This window comes from Gavia stellata, chromosome 32, assembly GCF_030936135.1.
Source record: "Gavia stellata isolate bGavSte3 chromosome 32, bGavSte3.hap2, whole genome shotgun sequence".
Lineage (NCBI taxonomy): Eukaryota > Metazoa > Chordata > Aves > Gaviiformes > Gaviidae > Gavia > Gavia stellata.
Window position 1 is genome coordinate 3,767,221 of NC_082625.1, and position 17,951 is coordinate 3,785,171.

At 48.8% G+C, this 17,951-nt stretch overlaps 1 protein-coding gene across 1 annotated transcript in view; it reads right to left on the bottom strand.

Annotated features, from left to right (window-relative positions):
- The window catches only part of FBN3 (fibrillin 3), a 112,131-nt gene that overhangs the window by 40,424 nt on the left and 53,756 nt on the right, over positions 1-17,951 (bottom strand). The window contains exons 8-12 of the mRNA XM_059831909.1: positions 12,832-12,957; positions 5,266-5,418; positions 4,408-4,605; positions 3,568-3,711; positions 840-959 (exon numbers count right to left, since the gene is read on the bottom strand). Of these exons, the coding sequence (XP_059687892.1) occupies positions 840-959; positions 3,568-3,711; positions 4,408-4,605; positions 5,266-5,418; positions 12,832-12,957 (741 nt within the window). The remainder of the gene's footprint in view (positions 1-839; positions 960-3,567; positions 3,712-4,407; positions 4,606-5,265; positions 5,419-12,831; positions 12,958-17,951) is intronic.

Consider the following 17,951-nt stretch of genomic DNA (forward strand, 5'->3'; position numbering starts at 1 on the left):
AAAGACAAAATGGAGGAAGTTGAGAAGATAAAACCAAGGACAATGAGAAGCTTAGAAACATTATCAATGAGAGGAGATTGAGAGACTTGCATTTGTTTAGTCTAGAAGGGAGATGACAGGGGGGTTACAAGTTGCAGTTTCCCAAAATGAAAAAATATTGTAAAGGAGACGGTGATGAACCAGTTTGCACGGCCAGAAAAAGAATGCCAAGAAGAATTCAGCTTAAGAGATTTAGTTTGGAAATTAGGAAAAGCCTTTCACATTGTCAGGCAACTGGGGGTCCTTTGGAAACCCCTTCATCAGAAGCCACTCAACAGCAAAATAAAAAAAAAAGAATCAAAGGTCGGGCACTGACAGGGAAATTTGCCTTTCCTTCTTGTTCGCATGGGACATTACCTTCGCATAATTCTTTTTTAGCAGTCCCTCACCCAGAGCACCATCTTGCTGCAAAACACTGACAGAACAACTTTGCTAGAAATCACAAGCCCTACATTGATACAAAAATTCCTCAAAATCCTATCTTTTGTCAAACCAAATGTTGTCATCTTGCTGCTCTTGAAAAGGACTCTGTAAGGTCCTTGATTGCTGCTAGCCAATTTTAAGGTAGTTAAAGGTAGAGGAAACTTCTCCTAGACAGAATTCAGGGCACTGTTGGCAACTCAACTAAGTTGTTCTGAAATCCCATCACATACCTGGCTGGGAGGTTGTTGGGTGCTGGGGACTCCTCACTCTGTTTCCACTTTACAACCACTTTCCTTTGGCACTAAGTCTCTGATAACCCTTCTGACGCTCTTGCAGCACACCATGTCGTCCCAAAAGGAGAGACAGAAAATACTTACCAATGCAAGCCTGCTTGGTGGGGGTGCTCTGGAAGCCTTCGTGGCACTTGCAGTGGTAGGAGCCAGGTGTGTTCACGCAGTCACCATGCACGCAGGGGCTGCTGGAGCACTCATCCACATCTGCAAGAAGAAAAGCCTAAACCTGTGAGTCACCATTATGCAGGGAACGCACAGCAAGCTACCAGGAGAGGCAACAAAGGCTGCCGCCTGTGAGCTGCTGGGCCCGTCCTTTCAACTCCAGTGCTCAGCATCCTGACAGCACAGCAGCAAGGTCCCTCTGGATGGCATCTCTTCCCTCAAGTGAATCAACTGCACCACTCAGCTTAGTATCACCTGCAAACTTGTACTCAATCCCACTATGTCATTGATGAAGATATTAAATATTACTGGTCCCAGTACGGACCCTTGAGGGACACCCCTCGTTACTGGTTTCCACTTGGACATCGAGCCATTGACTGTAACTCTTGGGACACAGTCATCCCGCCAATTCCTTATCCATCTAACAGTCCATCCCCAAACCTGTATCACTCCAATTTACAGGTAAGAATGTTGTGGGGAACTATATCATAGGCCTTACAGAAGTCCACATAGATGACATCCGTAGCTTTTCTCTTTTTCACTGATGCAGTCACTCTGTCATCAAAGGCCACTAGATTAGTCAGGCACGATTTGCCCTTGGTGAAGCCTTGGCTGTCTCTAATCACCTCCATCTTCCATGTGTTTCAACGTATCCTCCCTTCTGAACAGTTTATAGCCATCAGTTGCAGCACTCCAGTCGTGTGATTAGTCCCACCACATTTCAGCATAGCTTTCTAGCTGCACAGTGGCTTCCAACTCCTCCAGTTTGTTACCCATGCTGCATGCATTGGCACAGAGGCACTTCAGCTGGGCTATCAACCCTCTCACCTTTTTAGAGCAACACACCCTAATTACTTTCAGGCATTTCACAGGTGTTTCTCTGTTGGTTCCTAATACATCAGCAGCTCCTGACTCTTCTCTGTTGCTCAAAATTCCATCCCCTTTCCCACACTAAATCTAGTTTAAAGCTCTCCTTATAAATCTGGCCAGCTTGTTGGCAAAGACCTTCTTGCTCCACTGATCAGGTGAATCCCATCAGCTCCCAACAGACCCGGCTTCTCAAAAGTAGATCCACGATCATAGAAGCCAAACCCTTGAGTATGGCACCAGGCATTGCACCAGGCACGCAGCCAGGCATTCACCGGTTCAGTTCCTCTCCTCCTTCCTGAACCCCTTCCTCTGACTGGGAGGATAGAGGAGAACACCGCCTGTGCTCCAGATTGTTTTAACATTGCTCTGAGTGACATATAGTCTCTTTTGGTGGTTCTAAGTTGCTTTGTCACAGTATCATTAGACCCTACATGGAATAGTAGGAGTGGATGATAATCTGGAGGGTTCACCAGTCTCGGCAGCCTCCTAGCGATGTCGCAAATGTGAGCTCCTGTTAGGCAACAGACTTCTCTAGAGAAATTGTCTGGGTGGCAAATGGGTGCTTCGGTGCCTCTCAGTCAGGAATCTCCAATTACTAATACCTTACGTGCTTTTCTGGTGGAACTGGTTCTAATGCATGTGGGGGGCTGGATCAACTTTGCATGGTTGGCTTTTCCTGGATCTTGTCTGTTACTCACGTGCTCTTCATTTTCCAACCCCAGAGCATCATATCTCTTACATAGGGGCACTTCAGAGGAAGGTTTTTCCTTTCACCCTGAGCAGAGACAAGGGTCCAGTCTCCTTCGTCTTATGAGTTACTTGTGTCAGTCAGCTCAAGGATGAATTCAGGCTTACCTTCCCCTTGTGCAGCTTTAAGGTAGAGCTGTCGCTCAGCCTGGGACAGCACAAAATACCACGTATCAATCTCTCGCTTACGTCCCCAGATAATGAGCTGTCTGTTGAGGTCCTCTTATAGCTACTTGTTTGAAGAGTTCTTCTAGCTGGGCATACTTCCAGCTATGATATCCGCCACTGCCTTCAGGTGCTAGGGGGACTTCCAGGTGCTGGATCTCCATGCAACCTAAGGTCTGGACAGTTTTTTCAGCCCTTGAGAGGTCTGCTTGGGTGGAGATGTCAGCACAGGAAAGCTGTTCCTTGCAGATGCAGTGGGTGGACACCATTTTCTTTCAGTCCTTATAGTTCTCAGAAAAAATAGCCCACGTACTTATGAAATGATAATTCTTCTAAAAGATGCCATCCTTCTAATTCTAATTCCTTGGAGACCTCAAGCTTCTGAGTAGGCTTGCACAGCCACCAGCTAGCTGGGGTGACCATCGGGGCTGCAGCCTAAGCCTGTGGGGTAAGCAGAGCAGGCAGCAGCCCGATACCTGGCAGAGCATGCTGCCCATCCCACGTGAATTGCCGTCACGGCTCCTTGATTGCTGGTGCTGGTTATATGGGGCTTCCCACGGTGTGAAATTGCCACGGGGACCACCGGCACCGCCCTGGAACTCTGTCCAAGCAGTGACAAGCAGCTAAGCCAATGGCAATATTGTGGCTACCAGAGGAGAGTTGTCACCCTGGATGTTCCTTGTGGGGCAGACACGTTCTTTTCATCGTGCTGCTTCATTATCTGACATGAACCCTCTATCTCCAGCCTCTTGTGGGGAGCTCTAACTGGGATGGGGGTTGTTGGGGCAGCAGCTCGAGGTGCTGTTAGGAGCTGGCATGGAGCGCAGTGGGAGCTGACCCCTGTGTGTGTCAAGCAGATCCTACTCACCAATGCATTCTCCACGCACGTCCTGCTTGTACCCCATGTTGCACTCGCAGCGGTAGCTGGACGGTGTGGGGATGCAGCGTCCGTTCAGACAGAGGTTAGTGAAATGCTTGCAGATGTCAATGGTCTGATTCAAAGTGGCGGTTCCTGGAAAGCACAGAGACAGCATCAGGTAGAGGATTACAGCTCCCTTCCTCTGATTGTCCCCAGGAAGCAGGGTTGGTCAGTCCAACCACCGTGACAGATCAGTGGTCCTCCCGGGCACTGAACAACCATGGGGCTGCAGACACAAACTCAGCTGCCTCAGAAATCTCTGCAGGGTGCTGCAGTACCCGGCATGCCCCTACCCCACTGACACGCACAAGATGGCACAGCCTCTCAGAAGCAGGGTGGGAATCAATATTTATTGACATCCAGTGCATTTGAACAGGCCTCAGCGCTTCGCGAGAAGCTACACGGGGATGCACATGAGAGGGGTGTCCAAGGTGGTGGGAAAAACAGTTTTGTTTTGGGGAGGCAGAGAGTGAGGTGGTGACGTGAAAGCTTCATTCCTATTTGGTAATTAGAAAGACATTCTGCACTGGAGCCAGCCTTGGCTCCCTCGCTCTGCCAGCAGACGCTGTTTGATCTGCTTCTGGGCTCAGCATCCTGCACAGCATTAGTGTCACATCCCATCACTCCTCCCGTGTCAAAATAAACCTCGTAGCTGGCTAAGAGCATGGGCGCTTTGCTCGTGTGTGCACGGCTCAGAGAAGCGGGCCGGCATGCAGGCAGACACGCTGCCTGTGTTCTGAGACAGGCAGCCAAATTGGGTCAGCACAGTAAGAAAGTAATTTTAATTACCGATGCTTGAACTTCCTGGGCCCATTCCAGGCAGACCTGGGATCCCGCCTTGTCCATTTGCCCCATTTGGTCCGATGCCTCCAGGCCCGTTGAGTCCCGGCCCAACACCGTTGGGCCCAAATCCAGGAATTCCTGGAAAGCTCCCAGGGAACCCTGGCACGACTGGGAGTCCTTCGATGCAAAGCCTGCGGTACTCATCTGAAACAAAACAGCTGCCTTAGTGCTTTTCCAAGAGTGCCTGAATCCCTCTCCTGCCTCTGCCAGAGTGTGGAGAACAGAGGGATGGAGACGGATCGGCAGGGAGCAAAGAGGGTGGGTGCTGATGGGAACAGGGCAGATGGGTGAGGAGGGCTTTAACATCCTCCACTCCGGAGCAGATGATGAGACACAGCTTGCCAGGGCGTTTGGCAACAGCTTCTCGGGGTGCGTGGGACAGCTGGCACCGTGGGCTCCCTTCATGCAGGAAAGGATGGGACACGGGAGGGTGCCAGGCGCTGTAAAGCTCTGCCCTACTCAGAGCTGGTGATGAGAGAGGCAGAGAGACAGATATACAGTGCTGTGCCTTCTCAAGGCCTCCTGGTGCCTGGGCTTACCCTCATTTGGCCCCAAGGTTCAATTACGCTGGGAGCCAAAGAAAGAGAGCTGAAGGGGTAGGAGGAAAGGGATAAATTCTTTCCTTGGCTGAACTCATCTGGCTCAACTTCAGATGAGACCCAGGCTGGAGAGCCAGCATCCGCACGTGACCTTTCTCTGGGTGTTATGTTGATGATTCTCCACGTCAAGCCTGGGGTACCACTAGGGCCAGCGGCACCACGAGTTGGCCAAGCAGGAGGTGGAGGTCCTTCGTGTTGCACTTACCAGACCCCCGGACAGGGCACATCTCTGGAGTCTGACCAATGGCCCAGCAACGCCCTGAGTCACAGCAGCACTGCATCTTGGTGTACTGGCCAGGGAGGTCCCCGGCACAGCGGCCCCCGATCAGAGCAGAGAAACACGTCCCAATCCGCTGGTCTGCAGAGAGGGAAACGAGAAGGAGATGCATTCACAGCGTGTCATCGCCATACTCTTGGTCAGGTCCTGAGTGCCTGTTCCCAACAGCATCTCCTCTGGCTGTCCAATGTCCCAATCTGACCTCCTGTTTGTCTCATCCTCCCAGATCGTGAAGTTCTCCAGCACATCTGGAGCACATCAAGGCTGTAGGGCCAGGACTCATTCCCCAGTATTAGATCTCATGTTCCCATTTAGGGTCCTAAGTACTATAAGCAGCCTGACCAAGAGCCAGGAGCAGGCAGTAGGTGGGGAAATCCCTCTCCATCGGATTCTCCATTGGGAGCTGCCTTCCTTGCCCTGGAGGAAGGACAAGGTGACCCAGCAAATTCTGGCTGAATTCACAGAGCAGAAAACAGATGAGATCCCCCACCTCATCCCATGCTTCCTCACCTTCCCAAAGAAATGGGATTATTTACAGGTGTCTCCCTCCTCTCACTAGAGTTTCTGCACTGATGAGAGATGTCGGGGATGGGTTCCCCCACTGACCCAACACACCAGCTGGGAGAGGGAAGAGTCTGAGGGGAGGTGGTCAGCAGGAGACCACTGCAAACGTTGACTCTTCCACTACTGGACAGCCTGCCCCATCCCCTCAGTGGGGACAGATAAACTGTTCCGGACTAAATATATTATTCAACAAAATTGCATCCTGGGGCTGAGATCTCCATTCTTCAGGTTCTTCCTCTGATGTTAGTGTCTGCCTTGCTTATTTGGATTACATTTGTGACCAAGGGTTGGCCATCAGCACCAATATAACAGTACAACAGGCCCTGAACTTGGCCATGTGGAGGGCAGTGTCTTCTCCCCTCTTGGGTTGTTGGACCCAGCATGATATATTTTCCTTAACTTCTGCCACTAAAAACACTTCCCCGTGATAAAAACAATCCAGCGCTGCCTGCTACTATTTTGAGGGTTCCCAGACAGTGAGCGGGCATTCCCCAGCCACTCCTGCTCTGAGCTGAAGCCTTGGCTCCCTTGTTCTCACTTGTTGCAGGACAGAGCTGGCAGACCAAGGTGTTGGCCATGTCCTACACCAGTTTGGTCAGGCTGGGGATCCAGGTGCAACCCTTCCAGCGTTAGTCAGTGATCCCCGATGCTGTGCTAAGCAAGGACCTTCCCACAGCCACCGCTGTCCAGTGTGGCCCTGCACATCCTGGCAAGGATCTGCCTCTCCTTTCCAGAACTGATTTAATGGCAAATGTCCCACATCCCAGGTTTCCCATGAGGACGCATTCCCTGCCGGGTCCCAGTGGTCCCAGCATCTCTCGCTAAACAAATGGAGCTGTTCCCAATTCCACATCCCTCCAGCCTGCTCACTCCCATTCCCAGTGGATGCCTGTTTCAGGTCGTGGGTTAGTTCCCACAGCCCGGACTGAGCTGGGAGGAGAACGAGCCCTGGATGGTGGTCAAAGCCCGCGAGCCTGGCCAAAGCCACAGACACCAAGCCTGGCACCAGCGTTTGGTGTGTGTGGCTTCTGGACAAGGCCCAGGAGACTGAGGGTCTTTCACATGTCTAGCAGGCTCCGTCTGGCACCGAGTCCTCTAGGAAAACCTGGAATCTTCCACTCATTCATCTCCTGTCCTTGTTTCTCAAGTAAACTAATGAGGGGGAAAGTCTAGTCTGATTTGTCATCTGTGCCTCTAGACTGACATTAGCCAGCAGGCTGACACTTTCCTGAAATATAATTGAAATTAATTGCATGGAGCTGTTTGATCTGTGGGCTGTGGTTACATTTCTTCTCTAATCACAGCTCAGTGACTTGCAGAGGACAGTGACCCCATTTAAAGCCAGGGTGACTAAACCAGCAGGTCTTTTCTCAGTTACATCCTTTCTGCCGTCCTGCAGCGCTGAGTTCAGCATGAACTACTCCCTTTTCGGAAACTTTCTCCACCAAAGAGACTTGCAGAAAGAAAGACAGACTAGGAGAAGGGAAACTTGAGGGGATTGAATGCAACACTGGATTAGCTCCTAATCCTAATGAAGGGAAGTACAAGGCACACGGGTGTTTGGGTCATCCCAAGCCCTTGATCTCTGGCAAGTGGTAAGAGTGCAGGAGCAATGCCCACATCTTTGCAGGTTTCAGCAGGAGTGTAGAAGAGGTCTGGGTTTCCACAGCATGTTGACAGCTTGATGCTACTTAGCATCAGCATGTAGCCCCCTCTTAAGCCAGAAAGAAGCTGCTCTCTGAACAAGCCAGGGCGGGATAGTGGGGCCATTTGGAAAAGCTGCACCTCAAACCCTTGATGAGAGGTTAGCAAGGTGAGGGCTTAGGGCTGACCTTAAAGGGACTTCTAGATCTGAGGGTGATAGTTTGGAATAAACGCTTTGGGCATTAGAGAGGACAGATCCCACCCGGCTCCTCATGTTCTTCTGTGGGATGCTTGCTGTCCCAAAAGCTGTGATACACGGTGACAGCCAGCCAGTTAATGGGCAAGGAGTGATTTGGAGAACGCAACCTCCTTCCCCACAGACAGACATGTGCTGACAAGTTTGACAAGGCAGGGAGGTCACAGCAGTTTGTGTAACGGAGGGAATGGTCCAGCCCTTATTCATCTGGACAAATGTTTATTAAATTCAGCTGTCTTTGCTGCAGTTTGTAATAATCTCTCTCAGAAATGAAGGTCAGAACTAATTGAAAATTCATCTGGAGCTGCCTTGGGCAGAGAGAGGGGTGGATGGAAAGAACAGTGGGTCCCTGCAGTCCCTCTGTGACCTCCTGCAGGACCACCCACACGCTGGAGGTACGAGCACAAAGCCGTCGTGGTTTTGTTCTGCCTTCCTCTGCAGCTGTTAAGGGAACAGGTTTGCACAATAACCTCAGTAAATCAGATAATGCTGCAGGAGAGAAAGGCGATAAAATTCCACATGAGATTAGGCAGCGCGCAGAGGTGGGGGATAGAGGCACAGGTCTGTCGGAGGTCTCTGATTCAGAGAGGCTGTGGGTGCTTTACAAGGTCCAGCCAAGAGCGGTAGAGCAGGAGGTGGAGTTTGGCCTCCTTATGATAGTGTGCCAGGAGCAACGCCAAGCGGGACCTTCCTGCTGAGGTCTGGCAGAGTCTGCACCCACCTGGCTGGGCCACGATGCCCTGGTGCGTGTGCCCTGACACCCAGGAGAAGCCCCAGACCGGGAGCTGCACCCTCTGAGTGACTATCCAGCATGGCTAATCTCTATCTTCCCTTTCAATGTGGACATCATCTCTGTGGTCTGCACAAGGTGTCTAAGATCTGCTCTGCACCTGTGAGTGATTTTGCAGTTTTTATCCTGATGAAAACCTGGTTGTTTCTTTGGTGGTGGGGTAGGGAGAGATGGAGGAATAGAAAGTACTGCTACTGCTTCCCAGGGGAGAACTTTAAAGGGTGAGTATTGCTCTCACTTTGTGTCTTGTCACGTACAGAAACTGAGAAGCTCAAGTGACCAAACCCAAACAAACCAGTGGTTGCAAAAGGCGGTTGGCTCTGACTACAAAGGACCCGAGGGCTATTAGCTCAGAAGGCAGCTGCAACACAGCAGCATGTAGCCAAAGGTCTCCCACCCAAGATGTCCAACGGTGCTTGGTTTTCAGGAAGAAGGGTGCAAAAGGAGCCTCATGCCGCGGCGAGGACACTTGGTCTAGACCGATTGATGCCATCGTATGCGCTCTGTCTCTGGAAAACTGACCGATGCCATTCTTGTCTGGGTAATATTAAGCTAGATGGTGGCGTCTGTCTCAGTGAAGGGTCGTGCCAGAATGAAGGAACAAAGCATCTCTGTGCAAGGCTCCCACCAAACTGCAAGCTCCATGGCACACCTCGGACACCAATGCCTCTGCTGTCTCACTGCAGGAGGGCTGCGGTGCAAACAGGGAAGCTCTGCGTGCTATTGCAGGACAGTTTCTTTGCTGGCAAGTGCTATAATAAATTCACTCCCTCCCTGGCTGTTCACTCTTCTCCAAATTCACCTCCCAGTACAACTGTTACAAGGTCGAGGTATAAACGCATCCCTGAAATGATCTGATAAAAAATGATTGTCTCTAGGGGGAAACGCTTTACAAATCTGGACTGAATGACCCAGTTTGCAGACCAGGTTCCTGCACAGGTTCACACTACGGAGAGGCTACGGAGCCTTTCTACAGCCGCTGGTCCCTGCAGATGTCCAGGCAGAGCTCTGCTTGGCAGCATCGCCAGCTCCCTCGATGCCTTGGGAGCTGTTGTGGGGCTCTGCTCAGGGTCCCTCCCCACCTCCTTATCAATCTGTTTCGAGCCTGTGACCCTCACACCACTTCCCTTTTGTCATGTCTTGCCCTTATAAATATTACCTCCTCATATTTCCTTTTTCCTCTTGCTCTTTCCCTTCCTGGATAATGACCAAAGTGGACAAAAAGTGTTCTCCAGGCAGGTGAGGTCCTCAGTAACACCCTCACAACCTTCTCTGAGTGCAGACTTTGCAACGATAAGCAAGATCTGGCCCTAGCCGGAACTTTAGGCAGTAAATCTGCTGATGTTGCCCAAGAAGAGATAAGACCCAAATTTCTCAGAGCTTTGCTGCGCTATCAGGGAAAAAGAGCAAAGAAAGCAATGTGCAGGAGTGCTGACTTGCAGTGAACACAGGAACACCATGTGCCTGTCTGGAAATGCATCTGAAAGGCCATTTTTTTCATTTGAAAATTATTCTTTTAAGCTGTTCTTGAAAAGCAACCCATTGTACTAAAAAAAAAAGCTTGCAGTCTGCTGGAGCAGATCCTTCTGCTGCCTGCAAAACACTGAGCCTGTCTTTTACAAGCACAAATGAATGAAACTGTTATGAACATGTGTGGAACTGGATTCTTTGTGTCAAGCACAGGTGGTTGAATCATTCAATAAATGTTCATTTCAAACTATGACGGACTTTCTCCAGCTACGCTGCTGTTTGCATTTTACTGAGGAAGGCAGTGAAAGCAGCTAATGAGATTTGGGATCAACTCAAGCTCAGTATCTTGCTGTTTCAGCTGCAAAAACTACAGGAGATTATTCAAATGCAATAAAAAGGTGTTTACTTTACTAAAAAGGGAGGGGAAAGGGATGGGAATATATCAAGGCTGCCACCATAAAGTCACCACATACCCAGTGCTGGTGCCCCATGATATATGAGACACCGCGGTCATTTCCAGTCTAAACATAGGAGAGGTGGTAGTGTGACAGTCTCTTCTGCTCTCTCCTGATGCTGTTCGTGCTTTAAGGGTGGCCACATTATTTATTAATTTTCAATTTTACAAACTATTTATTTGATTTATTTCATAGGACGTAAATTGTGGGCTTAAACTACCATAAACTCTCAAAACGAGCAGTAAAACCCCTTCAAATGATAGAAGCAGGGTTTACAAAATATGGATCCCGGGGCAACAACACCCCAATGGTAACTGTGCATTTTGCCAGAAAAAATATTGTCTGTCCCAAAATGTGACAGCACACTAGCAGCATATATTAGCTCAGGGAAATGACTAGAGCATGATGTATTGAGTTCAGATGCAGTCATAGTCCACTGCAGCTAACTAAGCTTTGGACTATTTTTAAATTTGGGCTTTCTAATTTTATTTAGTTTTCATTTCTTGAAACACTTGGTTTCAAGGAAAGTGGGGATATGTCCATATGACTCATCCGACAGCCGTCACACCCCTCCGGGCTTATGGCAGGCTCTGGGAAACAGGGAGGGAAAGAATTTAATTCTCATTAAAATCTATCAGATTCCCAAACAAGGTGACTTATACGTTGTACTTTACAACATTTTTCTTTCCGGAACTCGAACATGATTAATTTTTACTCCAGGTTCTCTGGATATAAAAGAATTTGAAAATTATTTTTTTCTGTATTAATTTCCAGGACTTTGAACAGAAAGCTGTACCTGACATTTTCCATCGCACTAACAATGATCTTTGCATTTTCTGTAACAGCTCCTCCTTACAAATCCTTGCGTCCTCGCCTTTCTAAAGGCGAATGAACTTTCTGATCAGTGAGACAAACCCTTGGATTCATTTTGACTGAAGTAAGTGCCCCTGCTGAGAGCAAGTAAACAGAGAGCTGATCTATTTATCACAGAAACTGTTGTCTGTTACAAAGAGAAATGGACCATCAAATATTTACAAGGCCTGGAAAGGAATTTTGATCTGTTAAACATGCGAGATTCACTCCAGGCTCTGTAGTCTGGAGGCAGGACAGCTCGGCAGTCTGGGGAAAGCTTGCCTGGACTCACGCCAGTTCTGGGAAGCTTTGAAATACAGACACCTCCAGCCAAAGCGAGACGGGGTGAACAGGTCCGTCAGAGCCGGTGGAGCGGCACACCCCAGCCCCACCAAGCCCTTCATGCAGTCTGCAGGATGGGGACTGCAAGACTGTGATTTCCATACGAGCCTGGGAGTCATTTTGTTGCCAGAAATCGGATATGGTGGGAGGAAGGTGGGCTACAAGGTAATGTGCAAGAGCTTACACGACAGCCTTGTACACCTGCAGGTTCAGCATGGGTGCAGGAATAGGTGCCTGCCGTGCCCCGTGCTGTGCTTGGGAAGGACCTTTTTCTCTCTGCTGGGTTCAGAGGGAATCCAGACCACCAGCTCAATGCGAAGCAACTCACTCCCGAAAGGTTGAGTTCAGTGAGATGAAGCCAATTGAGACCACAGCCCTACTGATTATTAACTTGGGGCAGTAGGGATTTATGAGCCGTTACCTGTGGTCTAAGCAGGAAGGAGGAGGAGATGATAAAAGTCACCATTTCTGTGCATTGGTTATGCAAACACTTGGAGTAAACCTTTCCCTCCCTTCATCTCTGCAAAGCAAGCGATGAATGTGCCATTGCGGGATGCTCCCCATCACTGATTTGCTCCAGGAAGGTCTGCAAACCTTCCCTTGGACTTGCGCACTCCACAACCACACGCTGTGCCTGCAGTTCAGTTGTAGAGGGAGTACTGGTGTCTCTCCCCGGCTGACATCTAATGCAGGAGAAAAGGGGCAGCATCTGGGATTCTCCCGCTGGCTGGTGCGGTTCTGTGAGTAGGAGTGCAAGGATCCTTCCCCAAACAGACCACTATCCCAGCCAGACAGCTTCCACCCCAGTCCTCCTCCTAGTGTCCTCAGCAACCCCTCTGCAAACACTTCAAGCACTGAGGCACTGGCAGTCCAAGTTACGGAGACGGAGAAAGCCCTGGTCTGCAGCATCCAAACCCATGACCAGGACAGACCATGTCAGCCATAGCACATGCAAGGACAGGACATGGAAAAGAGCATTTTCCAGCTATGGCAGGAACAATGGGCCCTTTGATTTGCAAATCTGGTGATCACCAGATAGTGATTTGCAAATCACCAGGTCTGGGTTTCAGAGTGTGATCTCGCCCTGTATCTGTGGTCCTGAGATCTATTTAGCATCTTACCAATGCAGCGTGATCCATCAGGGCTGGTCATGAAACCACGTGGACATGTGCACACGTAGCTGCCCGCTGTGTTGGTGCACTCGCCGCCGTCGCACACGCCAGAGATTGCGCCGCACTCGTCCACATCTAGAAAAGAAGAAAACAACAGTGATTACGTTTCCCTGCAAACCATCTCCTTTCCTAGCTGCAGTGTGGATCCAGGACCAGAGCTGGGATCACAGAGGACAGTAGCTGGTGTTACGGTTTGTCGTGGGATGCTTGACACCATAAGTGGCCTCCTAGCAATGGATCAGAACGGAAAACAAGGCTCCCGCAGAGGGTGATACAGAGGGCTTCATGGAGTCCTCGGCTTATCTCTACTGACAGTGGAGGTCTTTGGGTAGGCTGATCTAAAATGTTGAGCTCCCTGGAGTACAAAGGAAGCTTCAGGACAGAAATACGTCTGTGCAGGTACATGAATGGTTGGACAGCAGGTCCCTCTGCGTGACTCGGAAGCCTCCCTAAAAGCAGAGATGCAACATCAGAGACAACATCATGTTTTTAAAAAGCACTGGGTGCCCATGCATTATTCAACAAATTTCTCCATACAGGAGGGATTTGGTTCAATTTTAAGTACGTCCAGGCATCTAAATCCAGGTGAAAAGGTCTCTGTACTATCAGTTAGGCAAGGGGGATCTGGACATATCACTCTGTGGGTTCAGCTCCTCAATCAGCAGTCTTATTTTAGTGTGAACTGATTTGCATAACAATGCCACGAGCATGCCATAGTTTGAACTAGTTATCTCATCGCAGGGAAGATTAGAGATATGCATTGAGTCCTTGGAGAGATCACGCCTAATTATCCATGGCAATCAAAGAAATGCCATCCACGTTAGCAAGCGCTGCCACTCACTGCTTCCACAGCAGCCTGCTTCTCCAGGAGCCCACTGCCAGGTGTGTGACAATATAACATACCAGTGAGGTGCAGCTCGTGGGATTTAAGAGCATGGAAAATAAGGACACGGCAACAAGATTTTGTCAAGGCGCAACAGCTGGACTCAGACATCAGAGGGACCAGGCAGCCCCAGTGCCCAGAGGTATGGTAATAATTGCAGAAAGGTTACAAAAGTACCAAAATTGAGAGACAATCACCCCAGTCATGTAGCTTCTGCCATTTGAACTTACAATGTGCTCTAGAAGCATCTGTCTAGTGTGGAGATATGGCAGACCCTCACCACAAGCTGAACATGGAGACCAACCCCGTTTGAAGGTCCTTGGTGCCTGGGTCTGGGTCCTGACACAGAGCATCTATGTTTGAAATCTTGTTCAGAGTTAGATTTTAATCCACGCTGGAAGAACTGAGCTGGAAAGATGAGATGCTATAGGGTTTGCTTGAGAACTGTAGAGTTCTCCAAACTTTCCAGGCCATTTATATTACAACCTTGAGAAAATTCTTGAGTTAATTATTTCTTTGGCTCTTTTTATACTGAGTATTTAAAGAGCTTCATATCCTTGTGAAAGTTTTAGTTAACAACAGATGGGAAACCACACAGAAAGCCTGAAAGCTGCAGCTTAACAAAAGTCAAACTGCAACAGAAAAGGGTGTATCATCATACAGATGAGAGAGACAGCCTGTAACTTTTGTGTGCAGCTATGACTTGGGACCTGAAACTTGGAAAATCAAAGGGAACAGAGTGGCAAATCAGCTGTTTTTTTCTATTGCCAACTGAAATCTGTTTCAGAAGCTGAGGTGGAATTAGATCCAACCTCTAATTAATCCACCCAAAGCAGTTGGTTGGTGGTCATGGTCCAGGTGGTGGTAAAAGACAGAAGGAATATTTGCCCGATAGTTTTTACAGTGGCAAAAAAAAAGTGTCTTGGCAATTGGGAAAATAAATTATTTCTGCTAAGCAACTTTATTGTATTTTAAATCTATCGTGCTGTTGTGAATGGATAAGGGGATTTTTATATGCAATTCAGATGCTGCCTGGGGCTGGCAGGAAAGTAATGAAAAGGAACTGGTCGAAGTCTGCTCCTTCGAGGGGATTTTTCTGATGTGAACAGCATAACAGCCTTGCACAGCCTGATGGCATTAGCATGTGTGGAGGTTAGAGTTGCTGCAGGGCAAAGACTAATCTGCAAAAAAAAAAAAAGGCAGAACAGCAAAGACCTCTCAGCTGGGAGCAGGGATGGAGGATGTCTTTGGAAGAGCTCATCTAGCTGACTTCAGCGATGAAGGCAGGACACACACATGGGAATGAGTTACCTGAACCCATCCCGTCAGGACAAGGGAGGGACCAGAAGAAGACCATGCTGGGAGCCAGAAGACCTGGCTGTGATGATGGATACGAGCCAGAGTGACATATCTGAGAAACAGGCAAGAAATCTCTGTAAGAAACGGATGTGGGCTACCCAGAGGGGCGGTGAGCTGTGTCCTGTCCAGTGTGAAACTGAGAAAAAAACTGAGTTAGGAAGGAACTGTCTGACTGCAATCTCACAGTGCCATGCAGTGGCTAGCGATGCTAGTGCAGCCCTGAAGATGTATGGGAGAAACATCGAGCAGAAGCAGGTAGGTGATGTTACCTCTTAACCAGGATGATTCCTGGATGCCACAGCTCTGTGTGGTGCCAGCTCTTACAAGAGGGTGTTAACAAAACGGAGGGGTTCAGAGTCCAGGAGGACAACTTAAGGCCTGGAAAAACCTGCCTGACTCTAAGGGACTAGCAGGACTCAATTACGTTTATCCAAGAAACTGTGAAGATGTGACGGGATCATAGAAAAGAGACACAAAAAGATGATGTTGAGAGCACAGTGCTCTGCAGTCTCAAAATGAGAAAATGAAAACTGGAGCTGAGACGTTATAAATTCAGGCTGGAATGAAGCAGACAGATTTTCACCAATGGTAAATAATCTTTGGCCTATGTACCCAGGGATGGGGCTAGCTCTCCAAGGCCTGGGATGGATTCAACTCACCTAACAATGTCTGTAAAAGGATTCCCTAGCATAGGCACAAATCCAAGGGAGGACAAGGGGCCGTGAAATCTGGCTGCTCAGAGGTGACTCTCAAGGACTAAGCATTGTCCTCGGTCCTCCAGAAACATCCTCATAAACATCACCCTTCTCTCTAAAATTAGAGAGGCTGCCAGGAGCCTTCTGCCATTGTGTCCCAGGCACTGCGACCCCGCTACACCAGCCTTGGGCTGCAGGGTGTGACAGCCATGGACATCTGATGATGCCAGTTAATTCACATCACCCCAAAGCCCCCACCTTGCTCGGAGGGAAAAGCGGTATAAGAGGGTCTACGCTGCTAGACCTCTAAGGGAAAAGACTGCAGAAATGATCTGGACAGTGGTGCACGTTGAGTCATGGGCAGATGTGTTTGATGGAGACGCCTGCTCTGTAACCATCTGAGTTTTTTCTAGATGCCATTCACACTCAGCAGAGAGAATCTCATCCAGGCAGTAATTCATCACATCTGAATGGAAATGTCTAAACAGAGCAGAAGAGTTGTGCCCTAACAGTGATGATTTTTCCCTGCAAAGTGAGACATCGTGAAATTCATTCCACTCAGCTCAGCAATGGGCACTGACAATGTATGTGTTTAAGTCAGATGAGCCGAGCTGCCTTTTGAAGTGAGGCATATGGTATGGACAGAGACCCCCCACGGGTGCTTCATGTGGTCAAAGAAATAATCTTCAATCTCTCCTTCTTGCTCACACAACCTGTTACAAACACAATTATCTTCTGTTTTACTTTGGCTGCAACTCTGAGTCCTGAGGAATCAAGTGAAACCTCGATTTCAACACGCACAAAATTAAGCCCAAGTGCATAAGGCAGGTTATACGCTCACATATCAAGAGGGGAAGGTGCATTCCTGTTTGGCTTCTTAAGAACTCTAAAATTATGCTTCCAACTAGCCAAAGAGTTCAGCTGCCTTTTGCAAGCAGCAGAGATATCGCCTCTGTCCTTGCGGTGCTCCTTTAGCTCTTTGATGCTCAGAGCCCCTCCAACAGACAGACATGACTTGAAACCTCGAAAGGCAGCTATGCAAATCTGCAGAAAACACTTCCCCCACCTGGGCCCCCGCAGCGAAAGAGATTTTATCACTACAGCCTGCCCTGTCATTTAATTACAGGCCTGTGTTTGGTTACAATTTGCAGAACACTGGAAGGGAAAGAGCTTTATGAAGCAAAAGCTGGTTGCCCTGTTAGAAATAACAGCTTAAAGCTTCTGCATCGCTCTCCTGAAGTTTGCTGTATCAGAGATCTGGAGGCCAGCTGACAGGCGGGCATCTTATTAGATCAATACTTATGACATAGCGTCAGTCATCCAAGAAAAAGCGTAAGTCTGTGTGGGGGCAGCAACTGCATTCCATTCTTAAGGAAGAACAGAGTTAATTCAAAAGGTTAAATCAAACTGCAACGTTTTTTTCCCCTTGAAAATCCTAGCTCAGATGAGAGTGGTGTTAGCAACCCAAGAAGCAGAAAAAAAGCCAGAGTTTCTCAAGCCTACACGCACATCCTGTACTTTGAGAAACTGAGCTCTGGGCTTTATTGTTGTTTCAGTTCTTCCCCACCACGTTTGCCTTCTTTATTTTCTCTTTGTAAAGTGTCTCATAGTTTTGATTCATTCAGAGCTGAAGTCCATGGAGAGCTTGACACAGTGGGATGGATATGTACACCTCTCATTAACACCCAGCTGCCAGCTCTGGGGAGGGAATTCTTCCAACTCCAACCTGGCTACTTCACAACTTTTCCAACTCTCTGTTAAAAACTAAAGCAATATTCTGTGCACTCTGCTCTGCAGACAATGGCAGAATTCAATGCAAACGTTGATTTTGGACCTGGTCTCCAACTCGCTGGGTTGGAGTTGGCCTGATCATTAAGGCTGAAAATGCTGGAAGCCAAAGGCTACAGAGCTTCAGAAAGAGAGTTGCAGTCTGCAAAGCCCATCCAACACGGGTGCCCACAGACATGTTGAAACCCCAACCTTTCCATCTGCTAAAAAAACAGGACTTGATGGAGAAAACATCTCTGTGTCACGTAGCAGAGGTCATGCCTCATCAGCCTTCTCTCGTGCAGCGCACGGGACTCTCAGACCTTCCCTTCCAGAAAGCACAAAGAAACCACAGAGGAGAGTAA